This window comes from Musa acuminata, chromosome BXJ2-9, assembly GCF_036884655.1.
Source record: "Musa acuminata AAA Group cultivar baxijiao chromosome BXJ2-9, Cavendish_Baxijiao_AAA, whole genome shotgun sequence".
In the NCBI taxonomy this organism is placed as follows: domain Eukaryota; kingdom Viridiplantae; phylum Streptophyta; class Magnoliopsida; order Zingiberales; family Musaceae; genus Musa; species Musa acuminata.
Window position 1 is genome coordinate 46,600,969 of NC_088346.1, and position 25,344 is coordinate 46,626,312.

At 40.2% G+C, this 25,344-nt stretch overlaps 5 protein-coding genes across 6 annotated transcripts; 3 read left to right on the plus strand and 2 right to left on the minus strand.

Annotated features, from left to right (window-relative positions):
• Nucleotides 1-73: 73 nt before the first annotated feature.
• Nucleotides 74-1,326, plus strand: LOC135623669 (protein P21-like). The gene has a single exon (XM_065126904.1). It carries the CDS (start codon nucleotides 474-476, stop codon nucleotides 1,212-1,214), a length of 741 nt encoding a protein of 246 aa, XP_064982976.1. The 5' UTR covers nucleotides 74-473; the 3' UTR covers nucleotides 1,215-1,326.
• A 3,843-nt stretch (nucleotides 1,327-5,169) lies between these two features.
• LOC135623668 (uncharacterized) lies at nucleotides 5,170-6,762 on the minus strand. The gene has a single exon (XM_065126903.1). It carries the CDS (start codon nucleotides 6,490-6,492, stop codon nucleotides 5,296-5,298), a length of 1,197 nt encoding a protein of 398 aa, XP_064982975.1. The 5' UTR covers nucleotides 6,493-6,762; the 3' UTR covers nucleotides 5,170-5,295.
• A 3,437-nt stretch (nucleotides 6,763-10,199) lies between these two features.
• LOC135623670 (uncharacterized protein At4g15545-like) lies at nucleotides 10,200-15,121 on the plus strand. Of its 2 annotated transcripts, none has more exons than XM_065126905.1 (10): nucleotides 10,200-10,593; nucleotides 10,690-10,758; nucleotides 12,084-12,137; nucleotides 12,268-12,334; nucleotides 12,438-12,521; nucleotides 12,603-12,857; nucleotides 13,371-13,416; nucleotides 13,497-13,575; nucleotides 13,669-13,801; nucleotides 14,986-15,121. In XM_065126905.1, the coding sequence occupies exons 1-9, from the start codon at nucleotides 10,312-10,314 to the stop codon at nucleotides 13,762-13,764; spliced, it is 1,032 nt and encodes a 343-aa protein (XP_064982977.1). In that variant the 5' UTR covers nucleotides 10,200-10,311; the 3' UTR covers nucleotides 13,765-13,801; nucleotides 14,986-15,121. The 2 variants fall into 2 exon arrangements, with proteins under 2 accessions (XP_064982977.1, XP_064982978.1); XM_065126906.1 differs by having other exon boundaries at nucleotides 10,226-10,593; nucleotides 12,271-12,334.
• A 3,309-nt stretch (nucleotides 15,122-18,430) lies between these two features.
• On the plus strand, nucleotides 18,431-19,421 carry LOC135623672 (photosystem I reaction center subunit III, chloroplastic-like). The gene has a single exon (XM_065126908.1). It carries the CDS (start codon nucleotides 18,583-18,585, stop codon nucleotides 19,282-19,284), a length of 702 nt encoding a protein of 233 aa, XP_064982980.1. The 5' UTR covers nucleotides 18,431-18,582; the 3' UTR covers nucleotides 19,285-19,421.
• Nucleotides 19,422-23,255: 3,834 nt separating this feature from the next.
• Nucleotides 23,256-24,977, minus strand: LOC135623671 (cysteine desulfurase, mitochondrial-like). Its single transcript, XM_065126907.1, has one exon. The coding sequence runs from the start codon at nucleotides 24,938-24,940 to the stop codon at nucleotides 23,561-23,563; it is 1,380 nt and encodes a 459-aa protein (XP_064982979.1). The 5' UTR covers nucleotides 24,941-24,977; the 3' UTR covers nucleotides 23,256-23,560.
• Between the last annotated feature and the right edge of the window lie 367 nt (nucleotides 24,978-25,344).

Genomic DNA, 25,344 nt, shown 5'->3' on the forward strand with positions numbered 1-25,344 from the left:
ATAACTTAGAAGTCATCACAGGTCTCCCTGTATCTATATATACTTATTTCCTGAACAGTGCATGTAGAACTGAGGCCTTGAACTCTTTCAGTCTTTGCCTGGCTGAGAGAATCCACATTAATTTTGATTTTTAGGAATATTCTAACCCTAATAATATCAGGAAATATTTTAGATAATTTACATTATAATCCTAAAAGCCGCCACCTTCCACGTCAACAACCAGTGATCCCCCTACACCATCTGGCCCCGGCGACACCTGGGCGCTCCACGTCGACCCCGTAAAGATCAGCGACGGCTGGACGGGGAGTTGCCGTGGAGTAGCAGCTTGACTTGACTGCGCGAAGTCACCGTCCACATGAAGTCAAGATCGCACTTATTGTAGATCCCTTTGAGTGATCCTCTTCGTATCTATCTGATCGTTTGGGATGACAATATGAGCTTGTTTCACCTCCTTGCAGCCTCTCCTGATCTCAATGGCTTCATCAACCATTCTCTCCTTCCTCCTCTTCGCTCTCCTCCTCGCCCTCTCCCGTGCCGCCACTTTCGAGATCGTCAACGGGTGCCCTTTCACCGTCTGGGCTGCAGCCGTGCCAGGTGGCGGCCGCCAGCTTGACCAAGGCCAGACCTGGGTCCTCGATGTGAACCCCGGGACGACCGGCGGCCGCATCTGGGCTCGCACCGGCTGCTCCTTCGACGGCAGCGGCAGTGGAAGTTGCCAGACCGGGGACTGCGGCGGCCTCTTGGAGTGCGAGGCGTACGGCAGCCCACCCAACACCCTCGCGGAGTTCTCGCTCAACCAGTTCAACAACATGGACTTCTTCGACGTCTCCCTCCTTGACGGCTTCAACGTGCCCATGGAGTTCAGTAGCTGCATGGCGATCCGGTGCTCGGCGGACATCAATGGGCGGTGCCCCGCCGAGCTGAGGACCCCGGGCGGCTGCAACAATCCATGCACGGTGTTCAAGACGGACGAGTACTGCTGCACCTCCAGCAGCTGCGGGCCGACCACCTACTCCAAGTTCTTCAAGAGCAACTGCCCCGACGCCTACAGCTACCCGAAGGACGACGCCACCTCGACCTTCACTTGCCCCGGTAACGGCGACTACAAGGTCATTTTCTGCCCCTCCGTCTCGTCGTTGCCGGCCGATGGGTACCCCACGAGGTTCGGCCGGATCGCTGTGAGTTTTGTGATCCCAAAGGCTTCAAGGACGTAAGAGGTTTTGTGCCTCGGATTTGTGTGCTGAATTGAGCGCTGCCGTGGGGAAAGGGAAGATGCAGACTTTTTTGGTACACTACCAAATCGTCCAAGTTTGACTTTGACTTTGACTTTGCGACTCCTTCCTAATGTCTTTGATGAAAGTGAAGAAGAGAAAAAAAATGTTTGAGCAACAGAACAATTGTGAAATGATACAGAAGAAATGAGAAATAGAGAAGACACTGAGAAAATACCACTTAAATGATATACTAAAAAAAAAAATCTTTTGGTCATCAATAAGCAATAAAACTTATATTAATTTAATTTTCTTTTAACAAAAAACTCATCTGGAAAACATTTATGTACATAATTTTATTTTTAAATATTTAAAGAGGATATTTTCATGACTGGATAATCTTACCTTTAAATGTATTCATGACACTGTATCTTAGATCAACAGAACTCCATTCAATGGGAAACTTAAGAAAGGCTCAGGCATAGGTCCACTGTACATGGTCTTTCTGTCACACTTGAGTTTTCTCTTCAGGCTCCAGAAACATTTGAAGCATCAGTACAATTTTACTGATCTTGCCTAGCTCAGGAAATCTAGATTATTTTGATGGCACCAAGTGACATGAGCTGAGGTTACAGATCATGACACGCAATCTGATGTCTTGGATGCCATCACAGATCTCTGAGACCATATATCTTTGTTGTGTCCTGAACAGTGCATGAATTACTGAAGCCTGTAACTCTTTCAGTCTTTGTCTGGCTCAGAGAATCCAAATTGATTTGATGCCATCGAGTGACATGAGTTGAGGCCATAGATCATGACAACAAGCAGGTCAGGTTGATAACTTAGAAGTCATCACAGGTCTCCTTGTATCTATGTATACTTATTTCCTGAACAGTGCATGAAGAACTGAGGCCTTGAACTCTTTCAGCCTTTGCCTGGCTTAGAGAATCCACATTAATTTGGATGCCATCATGTGACATGAGTTCAGGTCATAGATCCAGCAACAAGCAGTTTGATAGCTTAGGTGTCATCACAGATCTCCTTGTAGTGCACGAGTTGCTGAAGTTTGGAATAGCCACTTTGTTCATATGACTATGAGTGAGGCCATGTGGTAACAAAGAGGAAGATGAAAGAAGCTTCTATGTTCAAGATACAGCCCTTGCAAGAAAGTTGCAAATAACCAGAGAAGCAGCACCGGAAAACCATAGCATTGCACACCTTGTTTGACTGAATTGGAGCATCGGCATATCTGGAGAGCACTGAAATCTCAAGAGAAATCCTGGAATGGCGAAGAGTACCTACAATAATGCCAAAAGCATCATCTTGTACATATGATGTTTGAAGATAAAAATGAAGAGCACTGATATGGGAGCCACAATCTCTAGCCAGGCTAAGTTCTTCAAATTTGATGGCTGTATTATCAGTATGAACAGAATTGTGAAAGGATTTTAGAATGCAGGGGAACATTTACAATTAGCTTTCGGTAGTACCCATTTTGAAGCAACCAGTAAGGAGAAGGAAGAAGGCAAAAACAAATTTGCAATCAAGTAGAGATTGGTTGTAGCTGATATTGATGATGCCTATATGTGAACGAATAACTGGATTGACATTAGTTCATAACCACATGTTTACAATCTAGCCACAAATTGCAAAAATAAATGACAAAAAACAGGATGACCTTCCAAGGTCTCCATCAGTCTAGATTGCGAATATAAGCTAAGATATTCAACATCATAAAACTAGAACTGATTCCAAGATGACCGCTAATGATAGACATCCGGGACAGAGAAGTATTTGGTTTGATCAAACAATATGTTTGTCCATGATAGTGGCATCTGTAATTATGTACTTCCTACTACTTTGATGTCGGTAATAGGACCTTTGGATGCTAATCCATGTTGTGCATAGAATACTAAATATACCACCTGCCATTTAAAAATCTTAGTTACAAGTCTAACCAGTGATTATCAAACAACACCTAGCATGGTCAGAATTTTCAAGTGAATAAGGCATTCTACGATGTAGTCATAACACGCTTGTACCGCAAGTCGTGTGCTTATCAAATCAATAAATTTCCATTAATAAAATATAGAAATCAGTGCAATAGAAGTAAATGAAAATACCTACAGGAAAGATCAAGCCATAAACAAGTTTTGGTCCTTAACATGGCATCCTTGAATAGAACTTGTCCTTTCTCGGCCAATGATTTGCATAACCTTTCACAACTCTGCAATATATTTTAAACGGCAGAAGAAAATCAATCTAGCTCGATAATACAAATTGAATGTGTAGCAGCTACCAGTAAGGATATGAAGTATACTTGGAATTCCGGAGATATTTCCAATAGCAGATCCAATCACAGGGCATGTTACGGACCAGCACCAGCACCCCAAAAGAATAAAAATGAGAGTCACTCAGTAAGAAGCAAGAAATGCGGTAAAACCATATAGAAACAAGCTATCTAGCATATCTCTGCTTGCAATGGCATTATCGGGTTAAGTTTGAGAATCAAGAACTTTAAGGTTAACCTGTAGAAGATGTGTTCAAGGGAGTAAAATCAGTACCCTTTTGTGAATTTTTTAGGTTGACTTCAAGCAGTCAATATATGTTATCAAATGAGTTCTTAATTTAGTTATTGTAGATTCTGAGCGAACAAGCATAATAAAGTACAGATCAGCCAATCTGTTTAGTTATTTGATTAAAAGATCAGAAAGGAACATGGAGGGAGACAGATCAAAAAGATAATCTAAATGGAACTTAACTGGAAAGATCACATCAATAATAGTACTTAGTTTAATATAATTTTCCAGAGCAGTGGGATGTGGCCAAGAGAATGTGTAGCTACATCATGGCTGACCGTCCATGTATCTCTCACAAAATTGACCATCAAATGCTACTTGATGACTATTACCTTATGATTATATCGTACTTCTTCAGATTTACAAATATAAGCATCCAACAGATACACCATCATCAAGTTTCATCTTTGTTTCTGCGCTTGAAACTATAATAGCATCAAGGTCCTAAAACTTGAGTAAACCCAGGTCTAGTGGCGAGGTCGCAAACTGGTATGGTACATCGGTACAAACGGACATTTCACATGTCAACACAAGTAACAATCCAAAGGAAAACAAGAAAGAAGGTGGTAGGTGGGATCCAGACAAATAGATATTAAGATATATAAACATAACATCCTCCCTGCATATCATCGAGGTCCCACTGATGGCTGTTTTCACCGTTCAAGGGTCTCAAAATGTTTGACCGGTTCTATTTTATGAGTGTCAGACTGGTTCAGATATTAAAATTGTCCATTGCAAGAATTAAAAAAATAGATCAATGTATGCTACCAACACTTTTGCATCACTATAACCCCCGACCAGCCTGCTGCTTGAACCAGTAAATACCATCGGTATGGTCAGTACACCATGGTTTTGCTGGAGACGAAGATATATAACATGCTCAACTACTGACTTGATGCTTTAAAATGTGACTAATTTGATTCTAGAAGTATCTTCTGTAAGAAGACCTAGTCACTCATTAATAGGTGGGAAAAAGAACCTAGTTCATAGGAAGCATCCTCTTTGCATCATTAATACACATATATATTTACTAATAGGACAATAATTATGGTAAGTGGATACCAAGTTAATCCATTCAAGATTATTAGGAGCTTTTTTTTCCTTAATTACTGAAACATTGAGAAGAGAACATAAGTAAGATGCAAGAGAGAAACTTTCCGACAATTATCATCTAGAAACAGAGTCAAAGATGTTTGGCTTTAAAACCAAAAAGCATAAAATCTAAAAATAGGCTGTAAAAATGTTAATTATTCAAAGGAAAGGTTCTTGCACTTCAGAATCAATGATCAAAAGAATATATAAAGTAATGAAATGTAGTAAATTTCCAAAGGAACTAAAACCAGAAAAAGGAAAGCAGCTAGAATTAGTCGTAACAAACATCTATAATTTCATTTCTCCTTTACCATATATTTGTTCACTTACTCGAACGACCAACACGAACATCCGGAGTAAGGCGATACACAAAAAGCTCCATCACTTGGGAAACCAAAAATTTTTTTGTACAATCAAACAAACAAATCCGTTCCTTTCCTCCACAGGGTCTTGATTGACTTGTGAAATAGAAACCATGACACGGTTAGAACAAGGGCTACACTCTTGCCACCCAGAAGTCCCAAAAGGACAACTGCACAAAAACACAATTGATGCGAGCTCCCTGATTTAGATTCACACAAGTTTTCTCGACTAAATTCCACATCCTTTCTATCATGATCAGTCACCTTGTTGAAGGCATTGATGCTTAGAACATCTCCACTACCGAGCACTGCATCACTATCATCATCTCCATTGACTGCTTCTTCTTCTTCTATTTCTGTAATGCCATCAGAGGCTCCTCTTCTACTCATATCAGAAATCAGCTCTTCCGCGTTCTTCTTGTCACTTCGTCGGCGAAATTTCTTCGGGACGAACTTCCTGAAAAGCTTCTTCACCTTCGAATTACCCTTCGAACGATGATCATGCTCATGGCAAGCCTTCCCAGCTCCGACAAGATCCCTCCTTTCCAACAAAGCCTCCCTCCTCGGATCCAAATCAATCGATTCCACCGAGTTCCTTTCTGATCTTACTGTATCCGAAGAGCTACTGATGCCAACTTCCCTAATAGGGGAGACCACTCCTCTCCCTTCTAAATCCCATCCCCCGACGCCGACCGAATTCAATCTGCTCTGTGCCTCCGGACACGGCTTCAAGAATCCAAGCATTCGAAAGCTCATGGAATCAAGCAGCCGAAGTGCAAAGGCGGAGACTGTGATCCCCACGACAAGCTTCTTTCTTTCGATAGCCAGAAGCACCAAAACCGACATCATTGCCAAAAGAAACCCCAACCCTGTCTTTAACCTCTTCCTATCCGTCTCAGTAGAAATGAGCGACGACGAGCAGCCATCCTCAGTCACCGGAACGGGGCGGTTTACAAAGGCGGCGCCGGGTCGAGCTCCATCGTCCGACGGTGTCGCTACGACGGGGGTTGCGACGGGACCAGAAGCGGAGGAGTCGAGGTCGGACGGAGGCAGCTTCTTCTTCCGCGAGGGCTTCTTCAAGCGGCCGCGGTTCTTGACGACGAGGTCGGCGAGGGAGGTCGGGAAGCCGGTCTGGACGACGAGCGAGCCTCCTCGCTCGGGAGGCCGGAGTTCGGCGAGGAGCCGGGACACTCCGCCGCCCCCGCCGCCGCCACCGCCCGCCCGGAACTTCTTCCACGGGTTCGGCATCGCGCCAACCGGCGATCATGGAGGGGGCAAAGAGTCGGCGATCTACTCGGCAATAAAGGATCGCATGCTTTATTTCTCCCGGTCACGTGGTTTGGTTTCCTCGCCGCCCGAAACGGTGTCCAACTTTACAATTAGCCCCACCGAACATTACATTTTATACAAAAGTAATACATACTTTCGCCGACAATGCCGCTTTATTTTTACACCTAACCCCTCCAAACAAATCGAATTTGCACAAAATAGACAGACAAAGCACGACTTCGGTGACGACTCGCGTGAACCGTACGGGGCGGTGACGGGCCGACGCGATATAACATAAAGACGAAGCGCGTTCGCGCGGTGTCAGAGAGACTGTGGGAATCCCAGGTGGATCACGAAAACGGACGGCTCTGATCTCATCTGGAGTAGGTGAGGTTACAATCTCAAAGCACCAGAACACAAACTGATGCCTCCGTGTTACGCGTGTCAACCTCTCGTTGTTCGGTCATCGTGTCACGAAAGGTACGACAAGGAACAGTGGAGTTTGGAGGTCTGATTCGGGCCGGATCGATCAGGATCCGAATCCGATATGTTTGGGTTAGGTTAGGATTTTTGGATAAAGATCATAAAATTTCTTATATTTTTAATGTAAGGGAGTGAGTGGTTGTATCGCTCTTAAGGATCTAATTTATGGCCAATGTCCTTTCAGTAATAAAGAGAGAGATCAATTCAAGGATGGATTGGTTATTAGTCACTCTCGCTAAGAACAGAATAATTAATGTACCATCAAATTGAGGATAATTATATGAATATTATATAATTTTGGTGAAATTGGACACATTCTCTACTTTATTAAATGAAAAAAAATTGTCCAAAATATGGAGGCTTGGAACTCTATATCTTTTTTATGTTGGATGTTGTCTTCTCACTTGTGTTCCTCCTTCAATTGGGCATTGGTGCTTGCCTTGTCACCATCCATTTGTGACTTGGTGTTGGTGTTCATGCCTTCTTGATGTCTTGGGGATGGAGATGGTGACCACCAAAGCAAAGAAGTTGGAGTGATAAATTGTTGTTGTTGTTGTTGTCTTGGTGGAGTATTTTACAGTGCAAACTCTACAGCTATAAGATGTTGACCAATAATTCTATATTGGATGTTGACCACTTTTTTGGTGTAAGCAATAGGATCCTTGAGTTAGTCTGGCACCAGAAACTTGCCATTGGTGATTGCAAAGTTGACTTGGTATGTAGTGCACATTGAAAGAATATTGGAGGGAATTTGATGATTGAATGTTGAGGAAGCTTCCATAGACTAACCAATTATTCTTTTTATGTTCTTGATATCTATCTTCTCAAAATTTAAAAAAAATTATCTTTACAATTTTAAAATAACATATTTGTCCTTTCTAATTTAACCAAGTTGTAGTTGTTATGATCAACTTCTATAATTTTTTAAAAAAAATATTATGTGTGTGTATATATATATATATATATATATATAGTTGTTGTAGTCCATTAAATTTATGTTGTTATATATATGATTATAGAAAAATTCAACTAGGCCCATTTAAATGGGATGCTTTGCGGTTTGGCCACCACTCATACTTTGAGAAATTGACATACATTCAAATTTTATGTTTATAAAGATTAACCTCTAAGATAGATGTAAATTGGATATCGTGAGGTGAGCTATAAATCCCTATAATGTTCCATTATAACATAGGTTTAATAAGTTAATGATAAAATAAAAATAAAAATAATAAAATATGAATAATTTTTTTTTATATGTATTGTTTCTCATAACCATCCTACTATTTAGCGAAAGAAAAATGAGAAAGAGACTTTCTGGACAGTCTTCACAAAGGAGGAAGGAAACGTAAGTTTCTTATTGTCACAATGATAAAAGAAAAAAGAGAGAACTTTTGTATTGTAGGGCAATGACCCTTTGTCACATTATGTGGTTCTATCTAATTAGATAAAATATATCATGTATATGATTACTATTGTCGTAGAAGTATAATATTGTAGAAGTAAAATATATCATGTATATTATTAACCAATAAAAAGGAAATATAATATTATAAAATCCATTAATAGACGAGGATAAACTTTTTTAATTATTTATTCTAGACTATTTGTTCTCATCTAAAAATAGATAGGACTTTATAGGGACTTAATACAACACACACAAACACGTAATAATTGAATTTACAAACACACGAATATATACGTGAATGTTTAGATTCATGATATAATTAAGAGATTTTAGAATTTCTCTCGTTTCCCCACTTTACATGAATCAATTAATGAGATATTACACTAGTAGATCAATAGCACTATTAATTTTAGATCTAATAATAGTACACTCGTAGATAAGAGAAAAGATTTTCTGAACAACTTCAAAACGTACATATCTATTATTATTCAATCTCAATTTGTTGACATTAAAATTCTTTCGCTTAATAATAATATATTATAATTTGTATACTTAGTTATCGATAATCCACATCTTTGTGAGCATCTACCACTTTAGATGTGTCTTTCTCTTTTAGGTGTCGTTTTGTAGGGTGTTTGCTTCCTTGCTCCACTCCAGGTAGAGGTAGAGGTAGAGATTACTTTCTTATATAAGGGTGATTGCAACTGGTGCAATAGAAGAATCATGGCATGGGGTGAGGAAGGAGATGTCTCCTCATAGCATATACCATGTGAGCCTAAGGATTGCTATGATGACAATTGAGTACCTGCAAAAGGAAGATGATCTTTGGACATTCAGAGCTGAGCCCTTCTTGTGAGCTGACCCATTCAGGTTTGACAAATAAAGTTAATTCAATTATAACATTAACTATAATATGAATAATATATATTTGCTAAGGATTTAAAGAGGCTTTATATTGCATTTATCTTTAAGAAAGTAAAACAATACAAAGCAGCCTTGCCAACTTCACATCTCAAGTTGTAACCCACCTTGGTTAGATTAGAAATAACTATATTCATTCCTCTATGTTTGATTGTCATGGATCTTATTGGAATGGGAGAGAGTGGATTAGTGCAAGTATATTTAATATTTTTTTAAATATAAATATTATTAATTATTATATTAAAAAATATTTATATTGAGGATGAATTTAAGTACAATGGTAAGGTTGTAATAATTATTTTTTATTATATTATTTATTTTTCCACTTGGAAGTGTTTCAGAGCCTCTAATTTAACTTCTTTTTATTATAGTATTTATTTTCTACATGTAAGTGTTTCAGATATTTTAATATGATTTCCTTAAATACGTCAAAATTTGAAAGCTTAGGGCGGGCAAAAATACATTTCCCAAAAAAGAGGCGAAAAGAGAAGCGCCAACCTCTGCGTCCCGACAACCATCATCGTAGCACGATGACATCACACGCAACCCCATTTTCCCACGGGCTGCACTTTCTTTACCAGCCAAGTACGTACCCGTATATGTACATTCCTCCGGACCAGACATACAGAGGGCCCGTCGAGGGGCCCGCTCTACTTAGGTGAGACGGCATACAAGGGGTAGAGGTTTAGGTATTCCACGTTGGTGACGTACCCCTTTTCTTTATTATCGTCAAGATTTTCTTCACCGTGGATTGGTTACCTGTCTTTGTACCTTCTTGGTTATCGGCCAAATCAGTGGGCCCGATGTGGTAGCTCTCTTTGCTTTCTCCGCCGACGTGTACTGAGCGCCATTTAATCGGCGATTTCGTTGATACGCTTCCTTAAGCGATTTGAAATCGAGCCCCAGCTAGTGTTGTTTCGCTAGGGTTTTCTCGGCCGTGCTTCGATTGGGGGAGAGGGTTTTGGTGGGAGGGTTACTTTGCGGGGATGACGCAGGGCGGCGGTGGAGGAGGATCGGAGTTTCACCTGCCGGACGAGATCCTGGCGGTGATGCCGACCGACCCATACGAGCAGCTGGACCTGGCGAGAAAGATCACTTCGTTGGCGATCGCGTCCCGCGTCTCGAAGCTGGAACTCGAGGCCGGGCGGCTGAGGCAGAGCGTCGCGGAGAAGGACCGGACCATCGCCGACCTGCAGGAGAAGCTCGCCCAGTTCGATCGCGTGTTCCAGCAGACCGATTCCCGCCTCAGGGTCGCCCTCGAAGAGAATGTGAGCTCCTAAGCTATGCGCGTCGCGATTGATCGAATACTAGGTTTATCTTTTATTTTTCACAAAAGATATCTGTGTTTTCTTTCTCGAGTGAAGGTTAAGCTGGCAAAGGAACGTGATTCATTGGCGCAGACTTCAAAGAAATTAACTCGAGATTTAACAAAGGTGTGGTTTTCTTTCCCTTTACATTCCTGTTCTCTTTCCCTTCTTAAATGGGCGCTTTTTTTTCTTTGAGGTCATTCCTATGAAGGTTATTGTTAATGCTATCTATTCTTATTAGCTATGGTATGTTGAAGCTGGGTTGCGTTGGTCAAAAGAGTTACAGAGTTATCATTGTTCTAAAAAAAGCCGACTATTTAGTAGAAATTCATATGACAATTGATCGCTTGTAATATTCAACTCATATTGCTAATTATTTTATCGTGTTTTTGTTAACTGAGCTAGGGAATTAATGGTGATGGTTGAAAGTTAGAAAGTTATTGAACTTGTGAGATAAGCCTATTTGGAATAAAATGGCATAATGATTAGGGATAGCTTGGGGTAGAAAATTGTGGCACCAAGCTAGGAATCAGAAAGTGTGCTGCTTTTGCACTTTTATGTTAACTTTTCTTGGAGTAGGGTTGAGAAAGTTCTTACTTCCCATTTAAGAACGAAGAAAAAGGAAAAAAAGAAGTGAGAGGTCCAACTGGATATAGTTTCATAAGGTTAGCCTAATGAATTCTTCATTGTGTTGTTTTGTTCTGTTATATTGCTAAAAAAATTAGCAAAATACTTTTGATAGTCTAGGCAATTTTGATCTTATCGTCAACCAAGTTTTTTGTTTACATAAATGTAATATGAGCCTAGGTTGTGCCTCGAGTGGTCACATATTTAGTTGGTATTCATGCTTTTGGACATTGTTTACTTTAACCAAAACTTTGGTCCTCAATCTAAAAGACAACTTCTATAGTTAAGAATAATAAGTTCTGATTGGCCATGCAGGAAATGGGATTAGGACTTCTTGGCCATAAAAGTTCTGATATCTGAAGATAAATGATTTATATGTTTGATCTTGATATATCTGAAACTGCTTATTATTTAAATCTTGTGGATTCTTGATTCTTGGAATATTGTACAGCGAAGACTAATTTTAACAGTTGATCTTCATCCTAACCAACAGGGTATCATTTGGTCTATGAGAAAATTTAACCTCATGCGTATTTTCATTATTCTCAATGCAAAATTGGTATGATACATGGTAATATAGATCCTTCAATGACTGAACCCATGTCATGTCATGCATGTGATTTCTTGAGTAAATTTGGTCTTTTCTGTTGTTTGATTACGAATCCTGGAATCCACAGTTTTATGATGCAATTCTCATAATCATCTGCATGACATCTGAAGATGAATGATTTATCATTCCTGATGATGTTGTGTCCATTTGTTTTTAAAATTATTTTTATTTGTCCGCTATAAAACTGTCTGAATCATGAGACTTTTTGGGGCAGTTGGAGGCATTCAAGAAACATCTGTTGCAGTCACTTAATGAGGATAACACACCTGTAAGTAAATATACTATAAAACTTAACATACTTCAGTATCCAGTTTTCTACCCCAAGATGTCTTAGAAGCAACAATACAGAAATTTGAAAGTCCTCAATGATTTTATTTTCTTCTTATATATTGTCTTAGAAGCAACAAGATCCTGTGGACATAAGGGCCTGTGATTCGTCCACTGCCCAAGCATCTTCTTGGAAAGGCATGCTTTAGCTTGATGGTTAATTTGTTAGCCTTGTGTTATTCTTGCCTTTTTTTAATGCTAGTTTCTTTTATTATGATTTTTCATTATTATGGTGTTGAAGATGAAGTTTCCATCAGCCGCTCTGCATCATCTGATTCATATCCTACCAGTACATCTACAGACATGGGAAACATGACACTAGATGGTATGCAAATTCTTTTGTCTTTTTTAGTACTTAGAAGCTGAATCATTGATGATCATTTTGTTTGTCATATATTTGGAACAGTGACTAGACCATATGGACAGAAAATCTCAAAGACTCCTCCTCTTCCTCCTCGGCTCACCCCAACAGCTACACCAAAAGTAACATCTACTGCTGGTTCTCCTAAAAGGTCTTCTGTTGCATTGTTGCCAAAATATTCATCTGGCGCCAGTTCTCCAACAAAAAATCACTTTGAAGGTCTGACTCTATCACCATGGTACCCATCAAGTAAGCAATCATCAGCTGCTAACTCTCCTCCTCGTGGGCGCTCTATACCAGGTCTGTTTTTCTGTGTTTTTTGGTTGATTTAAGATCATTTTTAGAATAGTGCCTTACTAATGTCCCAAAATTGGGAGAATTGTATATAGCAACTATATAAAGATAATCAATGTCACAAAGGGCTTCCTTACTGTGGATATTTCATTTCTAATTTTTTTAATATCTTGTTATGTAATAATAATTATGGTTCATAAATTTGTTTGAAGCTTAATAGCTTGGAGCATTACTATCTAGGTCACTGATAATAGCAATATTTAAGAGTACTATTCACAAATCATGTATTCACATTAAATACTTTGAGTCAACAAGTTCCAGATGCGGTTACACCATGAACCCAATGAGGTTAAATTGGTTTGAGACAGTTCTACAATTTTACCATCCTATTTATTTAGAAAAGCCAATACTATAGACCTTTTGAATGAGTTTTCAATTTTTCAGTCCTGAAACTGTCCTGTCTAGTCATCATCTTGCAGCATAATGAAAATTTTCTTAGTATTTTCTATCAATTTTCAGGACGTATGCCTCGTGTAGATGGAAAAGAATTCTTCCGCCAGGCTAGGTAAGTAGATGCTCCTGGACATGCTGTACAGAATCAAATAATGCTAAATTTTCCACCTACTTTAAGCTTGTCTATTTCAGGAGCCGACTCTCATATGAACAGTTTGGTGCCTTTTTAGCTAACATTAAGGAGCTTAATGCCCACAGACAATCACGTGAGGTGGGCATTAGTGTAAACGATCATTGCTAATGGTTAATTATGTGAATCCACAGTTTTTATACTGTTCATTCTCTACCTTGTTTTTCTGTGCAGGAAACCCTCAGAAAGGCAGATGAGATATTTGGAACTGAAAACAAGGATCTTTACTTGTCTTTTCAAGGTTTACTTAACAGAAACCAACAGCCCTAGATATTATAGTGGAACAAAGTGTGTGGGCTTCTTACAGGTTCTCTTTTCTTCCTCTCCCTTTTGCTTTCTCTCTCGTATCTATATATAATGCTATGCCAACATAGAAAGAAGAGGCAAGAAGAGAGAAGAAACATTTCTTCTTTTCATCTGTGGTTATTTTCTTTTTCCATAAGCTCCATGTTCCTAGTTGTATTTTATCCTCTTGAATTACTTCCTCTTCCAACCATGAAGATCTTTGAACTCCCTTTTTAATCTTTTAACCATTATATATTCCCACATTTTTTTATAAGTTAAAAAATGATGTGTTCTAGCCTTCTATTGCAAATCTCTCCTTAACACTATCTTTATAAAAAATAAATAAGAAAAATGATATAACATGGGCTGAGATTCTTACTAATAGTATCACCAAGTTAGCGCCAACAGGGTGCAAATGAAAGATATTCAGGATTTTTTTTGGTAATTTGATGGTCTAATGGGACACTCAAATTCTAAATGGCATTTTATATGATTATGATGTGACATTACAATTGTATATTCAATTCAAATTGATTATATCTTTAGATCATTAATTAATGTATTGAATTGCCAGTTGCATTTTAAATTGATTTTATAAATTTATTTGGTGTTGAATGTGTAGTTAAAAAAGTTCTTGATGTGCCACTTCACTATTTAGTTGAATCAAGATAAAAATAGATTGGATTGAGCTTGAATTATGACAAATACAATTATTACTCTGTTAATCCTGTTAGTCAGTGATGAGATCATTGGATTGGAACTTGTGTTGTCATTCATCTGTTGCAGGTTCACATGTATAGAAATTGTTACAGTTGTGTATTGTTAAGTAGGGACTCTTAGTAGATTTGATATTTGAAGGGAGAAATAAGAGAACATTTTTTCATATCTTTTTTAGACAAAAGAGATGGAGTAAACTCATATCTACCATGAAGAATGAAATACAATTAAGGGGCTTGCCTTTGTTGCCCATGTTCTTTATTACCTGATTAAGAGCAATTTAAATTTTTTGTCATTTCCTTTGGATTCCTATCCTCCTATCAAATGATTATGTCGTTTTAAATGAATCTTCATTTTCATAAAATATGTTTTAGTTCCTAATGGTAGCTGCTATACTTCCATGATTTCTGATACTTGCTGAAGGTTCTGAGTCTTCTGACTACCATCATTCCACCTAAGTTATAAACTATTGGCTTTTGGTGTTTACAGCGTATCGAACAGTACAGTCCGCTGTATGTGAAAATTGTGCATTAATTTTGGCTGAGGAGAAGAGTACTGGGTACGCATGCTGTGCAAATTTGGATCGTAATTTTTAATTATCAGATTTCCAGTAAACAATTGGCTGATCTTCTGCAGTTAATTAAATGTCCGGAATTGGCCTTTTAGTGGACTTCTATTAGGAATTGCTTGATAAATTTTTATCATCAATTATCTTGATGAAGTGACTAAGTTTAAGACCAGCTGTATGATGTTGTGAATGATGGTTTACGAACCAATTAGGCTATGTAATGTTTCTGTAACCAACATTCTCGTTTGCTAGTGTTGAAATATTGTTTCGTGTTTGCAATGATATCAGACGTGCTGCTACCTTTCTCTTCAGATTTTGATCATAGTTTACACTGACTTGTATACTTGTGTTTCTTCTTAAGTGGACTTTCATAGAGCACTATGGTATTGCAGAGGCAAGGCAGGATTTTTGTAGTCATCGATCGCTTGTTTTCATAAAGGGAGAGTGATTGGTCATGAAAGGGATTGAGGAGGTAGAGAATACAAAGGTAAATTTTAAGTACTAAGATAATATTGAATGATAGAGACTAGGGAGTTTTGTTAGATTGGTGTCTAACGTGCTTTTTTATCAAAATGTCTAAAAGTAAGGGATTTCGGATTGAATTTGACCGAGGAATGAAATAGGTAATAAATGATGTTGTACCTTTTTTTAAGTAGACAATAGAAATAATGGAGAAGATGATTAAAACTATTGGAGATTTATTATGTCAAGGTAAAATTTTACTCTTTTAGGTAAAATTTTTTGTATTTCAGAAGTTTGATGATATTGAGAAGATAAATTATAGTAGCAAACTTAACGTAAGGAATGCACACTTCAGGTGTGTTTCAGAAGTGTGAGCAAAGAACAAATGAAGACTAGTAACCAGTTTGATACGTAAAGTATAACCCTTGAGGAGGCGAGTAAAGTTAAATAATCTTTGTTTTCTCAACTCATAAGAGAATTGGTAAAATTTAGTACTCTAATTTTTTTATTTGTTTAACAAAAAAGCTCTACACATGTTTAAAGATCCTTTACAGAAATCAAGTGAAAAACAATAATTGTTAAATCTTTGCTAATAGTGATCGGTGCTATCGAGAGTAGACTATCCATTTTATTTTTTAAGAAAATGTTAATTGAAAGTAGAATTGATACGAAATTACTTGGAGGTGACAATTAAATAGAAAAGGAATCGATGAACAAATTTTATGAAGGAAAATTTTTGAAAAACTTTATAAAGTCTACGAAGTGATGCTTATTAAAACTCCAATAGACATCGAACTAGTTCAAGCCATGTGAGATGTTTAAAAGATTGGTGCATAACAAAAGGATGGCCTTTTCTATCATCTAAAGGATCCGTAAGAACCATCAAGGATTAACATAATTCTACTAACCTCACACCAAAGTCAGAGTTATTGACGAGTTGAAGTAGCATAGCAGATCAAATATCTACTACTCAACAATAGCGATAGAGAGCAGTAGAGAGCCAAGAGGCGTGTTGCAACTAGAGCAGAAGATTAAAGATTCAACAAAAAACGAGGAGATGCAGCATTCTTAAAAGCTTCGACGATGACGTCAAAAGAATAAGTGGGGAAGAATGTCACAAACAAAGCTGTAGATAAGGTGTTCGATGTAATATTTATGTACGTCTGTATCTTTCGATTTTATTTATGTTTTACACAATATATAGAGGGCTTATAGTAGGTTTGACAGCTTTATTTTGGTTAGCTTTTGTAGTCATTTCAAGCTTGTAAATACATTTTATGTGTAGTCATCGTGTAAAGGTAAAACTATCCAGAAATAGACCATCTAAGTAGTCATTTTGAGATTTTTCTAGCTTCACAGAGTGATAAAAAGTATTAGCAAGCACAACACTAGGAGTTACTCAAGTGGTACATGACGGGATGGGCTTTTGTGATAGTGTCTAGGGCTAGTTCGCTGTTTTGTTTTGCAATAATTTCATGCGGGCACTTGTGGGGATTTTTGGTTATGATGGATTATCTTGGACTCTTTGTCGCGCAACCGTTCGGAGCTTGTGAAGTCTATGTTTGTGAGTTTCATTGTCTATCAAATGTTTGCTAAAATGATTACTTATAAATCTAGAGTTAAATATTTTTTCTAATACATCTTCTCTTTTATAGATCCTTAAGGGACTATAAGAGGTTTCAATTAAGCTAATCATTTACAGACACACATATTAAGGTGTCGTATGACTTAAGTAAAATCAGTTAAGTCCATGACAATAAGGTCCATAAGGCTCCAACCCCACTCCCTTCACTTTGGAGTAGCAATAGAAGGTCCTACTTTCAATAGGATGTGATAGTGGTCAAGTCAGATGGTGCTCACAAGAGTTGGTACTTCACCCATTGCTTTCACCGTCACTCCTTCCATGTGTCCTCCTTTACCTCTATGAGATTTAATTTCTCCATTAATGGAACTAGGCTATCGAATCTTGGCACCATCGGCTCCCTATCGAGTTAGTAGTCGTGCCTCCACTATTGTGGTAGGAGCAACTTGGCCATCATCGATATGCCTCATCATGTGCTCTCCAACCTCACTCTTGTCGATGATAATACCTTGATCAGCTCTTCCCTTAACATATAGAAGAATCGTTGCTTTTTTTCCATTAGTCACCCTCTTCTCTCCTTAGAACCCATCGCTTCGATCGTTGCTTTTTTTCCATTAGTCACCCTCTTCTCTCCTTAGAACCCATCGCTTCGCTATGAGGTCTTATCATATGTTATCTTGTCATTATCAGATTGTAGCAAGACAAGGGACGAGGGACGAGGAAGATAGAGTGGAGATCGAAGAGGGCAAGGAGGAGAGGAATGGGGTGATTGTTGTCGACGTGGGAGGAGACGAGGTAGGGACTTTCGAAGGGGGGAATGGAAGCTGAGGGGAAGTCGAGGGTGAGATTGTAAGTATCATGGACGGTGGCAAGGAGACGAAAGCTATGACCAAAGGATGAATGACGATGATGATGATGATGCTGAGGGACTGGTCAATGCCACACGAAGCCGACCGACGACTTCATGTAAGTAATCAATCATAAACTTTAATTCACATTTCAAAAAAGATTATGCTTATTGGAGAACACATTACATTCTAAACACAACCAAATATGACGAGATTTTTTTCCATTGGCTCATTACAACCACAAGTTGGTAATTAATCATAAACTATAATTTACATTTCAGGAAAAAATATTTATTGAAAAACATATTACAGTGTAAACAAAATAAAACGACATAAGAATTTTGCGTTGGCTCATTGCTACTATAAGCTTGCAAGAAAGATCTTAGCAACTCTCTCTATACCACAATGCCTTACCCAATCACCTTCCTCCGACTCACCCTCTTATTCCCCCACCTTATCTATCCTCTCCCCACTCATATCCGTTTCCCTTCCCACCTCTTATCTCCTCTCTCTCTCTCTCTCTCTCTGCACTGGAAAGAGGAGACCAGAATTAATTGCAGGAGAGGAGGGAGCGCAAGTGATAAGAGAGAGAGAAAGAGATACCAAAGGACGGAGGAGCAACAGCAATGGCCGCCCTGTCCTCCATCCCCACCCTCTCCAAGTCCCTGTCCCCAAAGCTTCCCAAAGCTGTCACCTGTAGGCTTCGCTTGTCCATCTCTTGCTCCTCCTCTTTGCCTCAGCAGCAGCAGCAGCAGCAGCATGGAGAAGAGTCCGTGTCTTCTTCTCTCAAGACGTTCTCCGCAGCCCTGGCGCTCTCCTCCCTCCTCCTAACCTCTGCCGCTGCGCCTCCCCCAGCCGCGGCCGACATCTCCGGCCTCACCCCCTGCAAGGAGTCCAAGGCCTTCGCGAAGCGCGAGAAGCAGTCGATCAAGAAGCTGGAAGCGTCGCTCAATAAGTACGCGCCGGACTCGGCGCCGGCGCTCGCCATCAAGGCCACCATCGAGAAGACCAAGCGGCGGTTCGAGAACTACGGCAAGTTCGGTCTCCTCTGCGGCTCCGACGGGCTGCCCCACCTCATCGTCAACGGCGATCAGCGGCACTGGGGCGAGTTCATCACCCCCGGCCTGCTCTTCCTCTACATCGCCGGCTGGATCGGGTGGGTAGGCCGCAGCTACCTCATCGCCATCCGCGACGACAAGAAGCCCACCATGAAGGAGATCATCATCGACGTGCCGCTCGCCACCAGGCTGCTGTGGAGGGGCTTCATCTGGCCGGTGGCTGCCTACCGGGAGCTCGTCAACGGCGAGCTAATTGCCAAGGACGTGTGATCCCTGGGCGCCACCCCCCCCCCCCTCTCTTCTCTACCCCTCTGCTTCTCCAACTCAATACTGTATCAGTTGTTTCAGCTCCAAAGATTGTACTTTTCGCCACAAAATATCGATCGATCCGCAATTCCTAATGAACATATACCAATGGAAGAAGGTTTCAAGCTTAAATCCATCACTCATCTTCTCCTACAGACATCTATCTCAGTGGTCATTCTTTTTCCTGCAAACATCAAACTGTGGGTGGAAGCCAAGTTCTTCCATGTCACTAAGAACCTATAAATCATCATTAAGAATCAGTCTCTTGGGTCAATCAAGGTTACTAAGAACTGATATATATCACTCGCCTATTAGCAGTCCATAGAAATGTCAAGTGAATCAAAATGTTCTATAACTCATTCAGCTAACAATACAGTCATGTGTAAGCAGAAAACCCAGTGTTGATGCAGCTGCATGCACCACATGTGAAGGGTCTCTCATCCATAGCAACTCTCAGTATAGCAACACAGAGTGAAAAAGGAGAGCTAATGAAGCAATAGGTTTAACCTGTCTTTCCAAACAAACAGACCTTAGCTATGTAAATTGTGTCGAAGTGCATAAAGATAAAAAACAATACACTTACTAAGAGCATAATGAGAGATCATTTCAATCACCAAAATAGAACTTCCATGACGAAAAAACGATACGCTTACTAAGAGCATAATGAGAGCATTTCAATCACCAAAATAGAACTTCCATGAAGTCAACGAAATATGTCTGAAAAAGTCTGTTGATAATAAGTAAAGAACTTCAGCAACAAGTCTATTTATTAAGTGGAAGATGCCGAAAAGAGAAAAACCAAAATTTCAAAAACTCAAGTTTACAAGCCAGAAACACTGTTCTGGACTATCCAAGCATACTGACACACAAAATACACCAAAGTATTTATATGTCTTTCTAACGTTTGATATTCCACAGCACAAGATAATCTACAGTAGTAATTCAACCAAGACTAATGCCAGAAGTAGGCAGCTAACTATACCAAAAGATGCTTTAATTTGATTATTTGCCCTCTGATTGCTCCGTCGCTTGAGCTATATTAGTTAGAAACCACAAATTACTGCAGTCCCCTTAAGCACTTGTCTCTGGTTAAAGAAAAAAGACATTGTATTGAAAAGAAATTGTATCGTTTACCTTAAAGAGAAAGTGCTATGGCTAGCACTAGTTTATCTCTAGCTCTACACATTTTGTTTTGGTAATAATAAATAGAAATCAGCAATTTCCCCTACTTCCAGTGTTAGGATCACACAAATCCTTCCATCATCTTAGCTTGTCCAAACTAACATCTCCACATGCAAGCTCAGCAATTCCTTCTATGAATAACCATCTACGATGACAATGATAACAACAACAAAGACAATGCCAGAACTATGTGGGATCATCTATACGGATCCTTTGTCAAAATGCCTAGGCACAAAGTCTTTGCTTCTGGTAGTTGGCATTCTCCTTGGTATTTAATGAATAGGGTCATAATACCATTAGTATAATTTCCCATGGATCTACCACTTCATCATCGTTTTTCATTGTTGTACAAGTCTACACCCTTGCACATAGACCAAACCACAGTTCCGAAATAACCGGTTTCAATTCTGGAACAAGTGGTTCTGATTCTGATTTGAACCATCGGTTTTAATTGATAAAAAAGAAAAAAAATTATTCCACCAAAATTTCAACCCCAATCATTAGACTTCAAGTTTAAAGTGCTAACCACTACACCATGAAACCTATTTATATTTTTTTTAGCCAATTTGGAATCGAACCAGAACTGTTGGTTCCGATTCCGGTTCTGATTCCAGTTCAAATGTCTAGAAACCGGAACCCAACCATATGGCCCCAATTTGGAACCGCCAAACCATTGCACCAATTCATTCCAATTCCAAGTTGGTATAGTTATGGTTCGGTTCTGATTCCGAACAAGGGTCGGGCAACTTGCATCCTATGTGCATCACTTTAATTCAAATTCCCCCTCTAATGCAATCTAACTCTTGTAAAGTCAACTATTAATGTATCACCATCCTAAATTACAAGTATTTATTTCTATACATCAAATATTGACAGACATTTAATCAATTATACTCTGAAGAAAATCTAACATACAGTCTCGCCACTTGATGCATATGATATACATACTTCAATTTATGGGTGCATCCCAATTTAACCTAAAAATATAATTATAGGGACTTAAAACAAAGATAATTTTTACTACTTTATCATGACTCAGAGATCTTATTAGTTATGAGAATCTCCATGCCTTACAAAAAAAGGAGACCATCCCTGAGTATATTACTCCGAAAGACATAATTAGTGGATCTTCATGATGTGACCCCATTTTTTTTCTTCGAAAGAAAAATAACTATATTACTGCAAAGACCTAGCACAGGCTGTTCCACTCCTCGGAACACAAAAAATAGGCCAAACTCCGTGCACTATTCATTCCTCCAAATAGATGTGATCCCATTTCCTCAAGAAATTTAGGTAGTTTTCTCATCTCTTCATTCAAACCACTTTAATTACTTTACAACTCAATTGAGTTGAGTTTCATAAAAGCTAGAAGGCCTTCACAGCATCAATTTGTCACGGAATTGCTTCAATCGATTCGAAGTTTCTAATCCTGATAATTCATTAAGTAAAACATTTAACCTAATTTTTCCCATGATCCCATTATTTCCACATCTCAAGATCATTTTTGTTTTTGCAATCTACCAAATACCAACTATTTTTCTACAGCCTACATAAAGGCTAAAGCATTACATATTTATCCTAACTAAAGAGGCGAATTATGTTAATTACTTTAATCAAGTATTCACTTTTAAATTCTGATCCTCATCAACTTCATGATCTTCCCATCTATCAACTACCCATGTGCATCAGGCACCTGAATGTAAATTATACAGTTACCCCAATAAAAATTAGCTAGTTTTTATGTTTTTCTCTCACCTTGATAGTAAACCAATCCATCAGGACAGGTTATAGTATAGTAAAAAAATTGAGGCCAGTCCAGAATGAATATTATGCTCTTCAGTAACTAGAAACCCAAGTCTACTTGTATCTCTTGGCACCTCTGTAAGCCTTAACTTGAAGGCATCAGTAAAGACACATATTAATAGCAATATTTTGGTATCTTAAAAAGAAGACTTGAGTACTAAGATATTTTGATCCTCTAGAAGAATTGCATTTAAAAGCAAAACGAGGAATACTCAATCATGGACCTAGAAAGCTATTAACTTGTTCTTTTTGAAAAATAAAATCTCTACTCCGCAAAATGACAAAGATATTTATTTCTGAGAATTATACCAACAATGAGATACATATTAATTGCAGGTTATGTAAAAACAATATTCATCTTCATATCTGTATGATAATAAACACTTCTTAAAGAATTTTCTAATCTTCAAACCAAAACATGCAGCTGAACATATCTAAGGTGAACTAATGATTATTGTTGCATCAGCATATCATGCAAACAAAAGAGACCTCTATATCAACACATGACCATGGATTCCAACCCATACATCATCTGTACATAGTTTCTTTCCCTTCTAATGTTATTTATTTAAGCATTCAACAATAAGTAATTATCCCAATTGGCAAATGCCCCTAAACCGAGGCATAGACACCTGTTCACAAAAAAATGTCTAGCTCTAAAACATTACAAAACCTGTACACATAAAAATCACTAGTCTTAAAACATATATGCACATAACAAAATAAAATATTAAGGTGTAGCTATACTTGACAACATAATCAAGAAGATACTATGATTCCTAGTATTCAATTTATAGTATACGCAAAGAAGGTATTATATACTCTGTTAGAAGTACAATTGGTGGCAGTGACCTGATTATAATCAAATTAAAGAGCAATTCTGAGTAGCAAACAACTAAACATCTTGGCATGCCATCTTACCATGAATGCCTTGGATGACAGTAAGACGCTATAAAATTAAACCTTTTATTTAAATCTCTTCTGCCATATAAAAGCACCGTAATACTTAGTCTGCACAAGATTTTATTCATACAAGCATTGTTCTACATGTGTGCTAAGGCATCATCAGGATAACCGGGTTTTACACATTATCGCCTGCAATAATGAGGAGGAGGAGATGTAGAACCTGAGTGTCAACAGATAAATCCTACATTTAATAAACTCCAGTCCCCTCATTTTTGACTTCTCCTGCACCAGAAGCTTCGATTCTCCCCACAACCTATAAGTATGTGGACTAGAACTCATCCCCTTATAATTAGTGTTGCGCCCACTGGATGCTCTTGATATCGATCCCCTCCTTGACCATCTCATAGAGTGGGCTCATCTCCCTCAGCTTCTCCACCTGCCGTACTGTCAGTTCTATCGCCTTGTCAACCTCAGCCTCCGTCGTGAATCTCCCAATCCCAAATCTTATGGACGTATGTGCCATATCCTCGTCCACCCCAAGTGCCCTCAGTACATAGGAGGGCTCAAGGCTGGCACTTGTGCAAGCACTTCCGCTTGAGACAGCCACCTCCTTCAACCCCATCAGCAGACTCTCTCCCTCCACATACGCAAAGGATAGGTTCAAGTTCCCTGGATACCGGTGCTCCAAGCTCCCATTCACCACTACGCCATCCAGCTTAGCTCTGATCCCATTCAAGAGCCTCTCTTGCAGGGCGGAGATCCGGCGGCCATCGTAATCCATCTCCTTCAGCGCAATCTCACATGCAGCGCCCATCCCAACGACGAGGGGCGTGGGAACAGTCCCACTCCGGATACCCCTTTCCTGCCCGCCACCGTTCATCTGCGGCTCAATCCGGACCCGGGGGCGGCGGCGAACGTAGAGAGCGCCAACACCCTTGGGGCCGTAGATCTTGTGCCCACTGAGGGACATGAGCCCGATTCCCATCTTCTCGACGTCGATGGGAATCTTGCCGAGGGCCTGAGCTGCGTCGGTGTGAAAGACGACGCCCTTTTCGCTGCAAATGCGGCCAATCTCCTCGAGGGGCTGGACGACGCCGATCTCGTTGTTGACGGCCATGACAGAGACGAGACCGGTGTCCGGGCGGATGGCATCGGCTAGATGGCCGAGGTCGACGAGGCCGTCGGGGCGGACGGGGAGGTACGTGATCTCGAACCCTTCCTGCTGGAGGTGCCGGCAGGAATCAAGGACGCACTTGTGCTCGGTCTGGGTGGTGATGACATGGCGCTTGCGGGCGCGGTGGAAGCGCATGAGGCCCTTGACGGAGATGTTGTTGGACTCGGTGGCGCCGGAGGTGAAAAAGATCTCCTTGGGATCGGCGGCGACTAGGGCAGCAACGCTGGCGCGTGCGGCCTCGACGGCGGACTCGGACTCCCAGCCGTAGAGGTGGGTGCGCGAGTGGGGGTTACCGAAGCGGGAGAGGTAGAAGGGGAGCATCGCATCGAGGACTCGGGGGTCGACGGGGGTGGTGGCCTGCATGTCGAGGTAAAGGGGGCGCCCAGAGATCCTGACGCCCTTCATCGAGACCATCCCGGCCTCCTCCTCTCCGGGAGCCGAAGGCAAAGGAGACGGGGGGATCTCCGCAGCGACTGCGGCGGTTGAGAAGCGACGTCGTGCGACAGCAGGGTTGAGGGCGCGGCGGAGGAGGCGAGAGGCGGCGGCGTTGGCCATGACGGTATATTTTGGTGCCTAGGGATTTCTTGCTTCCAAATTAAGCGGAGGTGGCTATATATGGTTACGGAAGTCGAAGATGAGGCTGGAGAGCGAAACGGGGCCAGGTCGCAACCACGTGGCTTGGCCAGCGAAACTCACCCGAAAACCTACCACCTCAGGACTTGCAAAAAAGTGGGACCCACTAGGACTCACGTACGATTCTAGAAGGGTACCCAAACATCTACAAAGGTAAGCATAAAACAAATAGCGCTAATGGGCCACTCTTTAGAAAGCGGCTTGCACTTAAGGCACTTTGCTGGGCTGCGGCCCATTATGGTGATAGTCGATGGTGAAGGTAAACGTACCCGCACGGCTACCCACCTCACGACTGCAAATAAAAGAATGTGGGACCCACCAGGACT

Bases quoted from the DNA above. Each gene is read 5' to 3' on its own strand.
- LOC135623669 (XM_065126904.1), top strand. From the start codon at position 474: ATGGCTTCATCAACCATTCTCTCCTTCCTCCTCTTCGCTCTCCTCCTC.
- LOC135623668 (XM_065126903.1), bottom strand. From the start codon at position 6,492: ATGCCGAACCCGTGGAAGAAGTTCCGGGCGGGCGGTGGCGGCGGCGGG.
- LOC135623670 (XM_065126905.1), top strand. From the start codon at position 10,312: ATGACGCAGGGCGGCGGTGGAGGAGGATCGGAGTTTCACCTGCCGGAC. The intron at 13,417-13,496 runs GTAAGTAGATGC...TGTCTATTTCAG, and splicing joins GAATTCTTCCGCCAGGCTAG to GAGCCGACTCTCATATGAAC. The intron at 13,576-13,668 runs GTGGGCATTAGT...TTTTCTGTGCAG, and splicing joins CCCACAGACAATCACGTGAG to GAAACCCTCAGAAAGGCAGA.
- LOC135623672 (XM_065126908.1), top strand. From the start codon at position 18,583: ATGGCCGCCCTGTCCTCCATCCCCACCCTCTCCAAGTCCCTGTCCCCA.
- LOC135623671 (XM_065126907.1), bottom strand. From the start codon at position 24,940: ATGGCCAACGCCGCCGCCTCTCGCCTCCTCCGCCGCGCCCTCAACCCT.